The sequence below is a fragment of the Myotis brandtii genome, unplaced genomic scaffold (assembly GCF_000412655.1).
Source record: "Myotis brandtii unplaced genomic scaffold, ASM41265v1 scaffold463, whole genome shotgun sequence".
In the NCBI taxonomy this organism is placed as follows: domain Eukaryota; kingdom Metazoa; phylum Chordata; class Mammalia; order Chiroptera; family Vespertilionidae; genus Myotis; species Myotis brandtii.
Genome location: NW_005367694.1, coordinates 1,955,940 through 1,957,684, shown reverse-complemented (window position 1 = coordinate 1,957,684; position 1,745 = coordinate 1,955,940). Strand labels below are relative to the sequence as shown.

General features: G+C 46.1%; 1 protein-coding gene across 1 annotated transcript in view; it reads right to left on the bottom strand.

Annotated features, from left to right (window-relative positions):
- Positions 1–1,745, bottom strand: part of SNAP29 (synaptosomal-associated protein, 29kDa) — a 17,871-nt gene that overhangs the window by 14,604 nt on the left and 1,522 nt on the right. Inside the window, exon 2 of the mRNA XM_005875581.2 lies at positions 1,662–1,743. Within this exon, the coding sequence (XP_005875643.1) occupies positions 1,662–1,743 (82 nt within the window). The remainder of the gene's footprint in view (positions 1–1,661; positions 1,744–1,745) is intronic.

Here is a 1,745-nt window from a genome sequence, read left to right as displayed (position 1 = left end):
GGCTAGGAGCTCTGGTTCCAGGCCAGTGCCTCTGCATTACTCCTTTTTCCCTGGGAACATCCATCTTCCTCCTCACTCCTCTTGTCTAAACCTTAGCCATAAAAACCAGATTCAAGCTTATCTGCTGTTATACCTGAGACTGTGTATCATTCTGATTTCCTCCTTCATTTATTCTCACTGTTTGCATATATGTCTCTTCAAACAGTTTTTAGTTGGATTCCTTGGGCCTGGGACACTCAATCAAGTCACCCCTCCACCAGGGCCCTAAGACCTCAGCAATCTTCCCAAATCTGAGACAACACTTCCCATTTAGACTCAAAAATAGGAATCCAGTAGATATGACATGTAAGAACCACAAGCTAAACTTCCTCAACAAGGCCAAAGACAGGAAGGTGAGCCACATAGGGGAGGGGAATCATCCAAGAAAGGGGCAATGGGGAAATGAAGATGACTGTTTGAGAAGTTAATCAATATACCTCAAACTGCCCAAGACCATAAGTGATCAGGTCAGAATGAATTTTGCCAGGGAAAAAAGTTACAAGGAGACCATGGAGGAATACAACACTTTAGTTTCTAGCATTACATTTCAAAGCTTCATATGCCTAAGATGAATTATTCTTAGCTGACATATCAATAATCTACTTTTTTTTTTACAAAGAAAATAATTTACAATGAATTTTTTTAAAACTTAAAGAAAAAAATGCCTACACAAAACCATTTCATTAGTAGGCAGAGGAGGAATGTGGTGCCTAAGAAAGAACAATCCTGCTCTGGCCGGTGTGGCTCTGTTGGTAGGGCCAGTTTGATTCCTGGTCAGGGCACATGCCCGGGTTGTGGGCTCGATCCCCGGTGCAGGGTGTGCTCTGCTCTGGCACCAATGTTTCTCTCTCTCTCTCCCTCCATCTCTAAAAATCAATAAACTATTCTTTAAAAAAGAAAAGAAAAGAACCACCCTCACATAAGGTTCTACTCTGAAATTCTGTACAGATGGAGAGAACTGACAAATGTGAGTTGGAACAATGGACTGTCCCAGCCACACGCTGTCTGTTTAGATCTTGGTTTGGATTTGAGACGTAAAGATAAGGCCCTACACTGGCCCACAGTCCTGCTCTGGCTCACTCAGCTGGTGTCCAGGCAGACAAGACCTCACCACCTCTACTGGCAAGCGGTCACTGATGGGAAAAAGCTCAAGGCCCATTTGGGTTCATGCTTCAGACACCAGCAGGCACACAGTCCTCACTCGTTCTGGGTCTCTGGGGGAGGAATGGCTGAAGCCCTTGGGCCAGACTTCCGACCAGAAAATTATGCACAAGAAACAGACCCTCCATTTCCCTAACCCAGACTCGGCTGCTCAGAATTTTTTACTTACCTGGACAGTGTGGAGTGTACCTTTGAACTAGGAGTAGGAAAAAAAAAAAAAAGAACCAACTAAGCAGGCTAAGGAAGATTCCTGGGGCAAACTGCCTCTTTCAAGTACTCAAGACGCACATCTCGTTACGAAGCTAACAAGTTACTACAAATCATCAAGTCACTAAAGCACAAGAACCTATTCTAGGCGATTCGAGAATTGCCCGAAGATCGTGAACGAAATATTTCTTGACCCCGTATGACAATGCAGACTGGCGGGTCCGGGTCCAGCCCCAGCCCTGCCCCAGGCTCACCTCGGAAGAGGCGACCCCGATCTTCTCGGACTCATACACGAGCGACAGGGACCTGCCGGTGCTGGCGGCCGTGGCCTCGGCCCT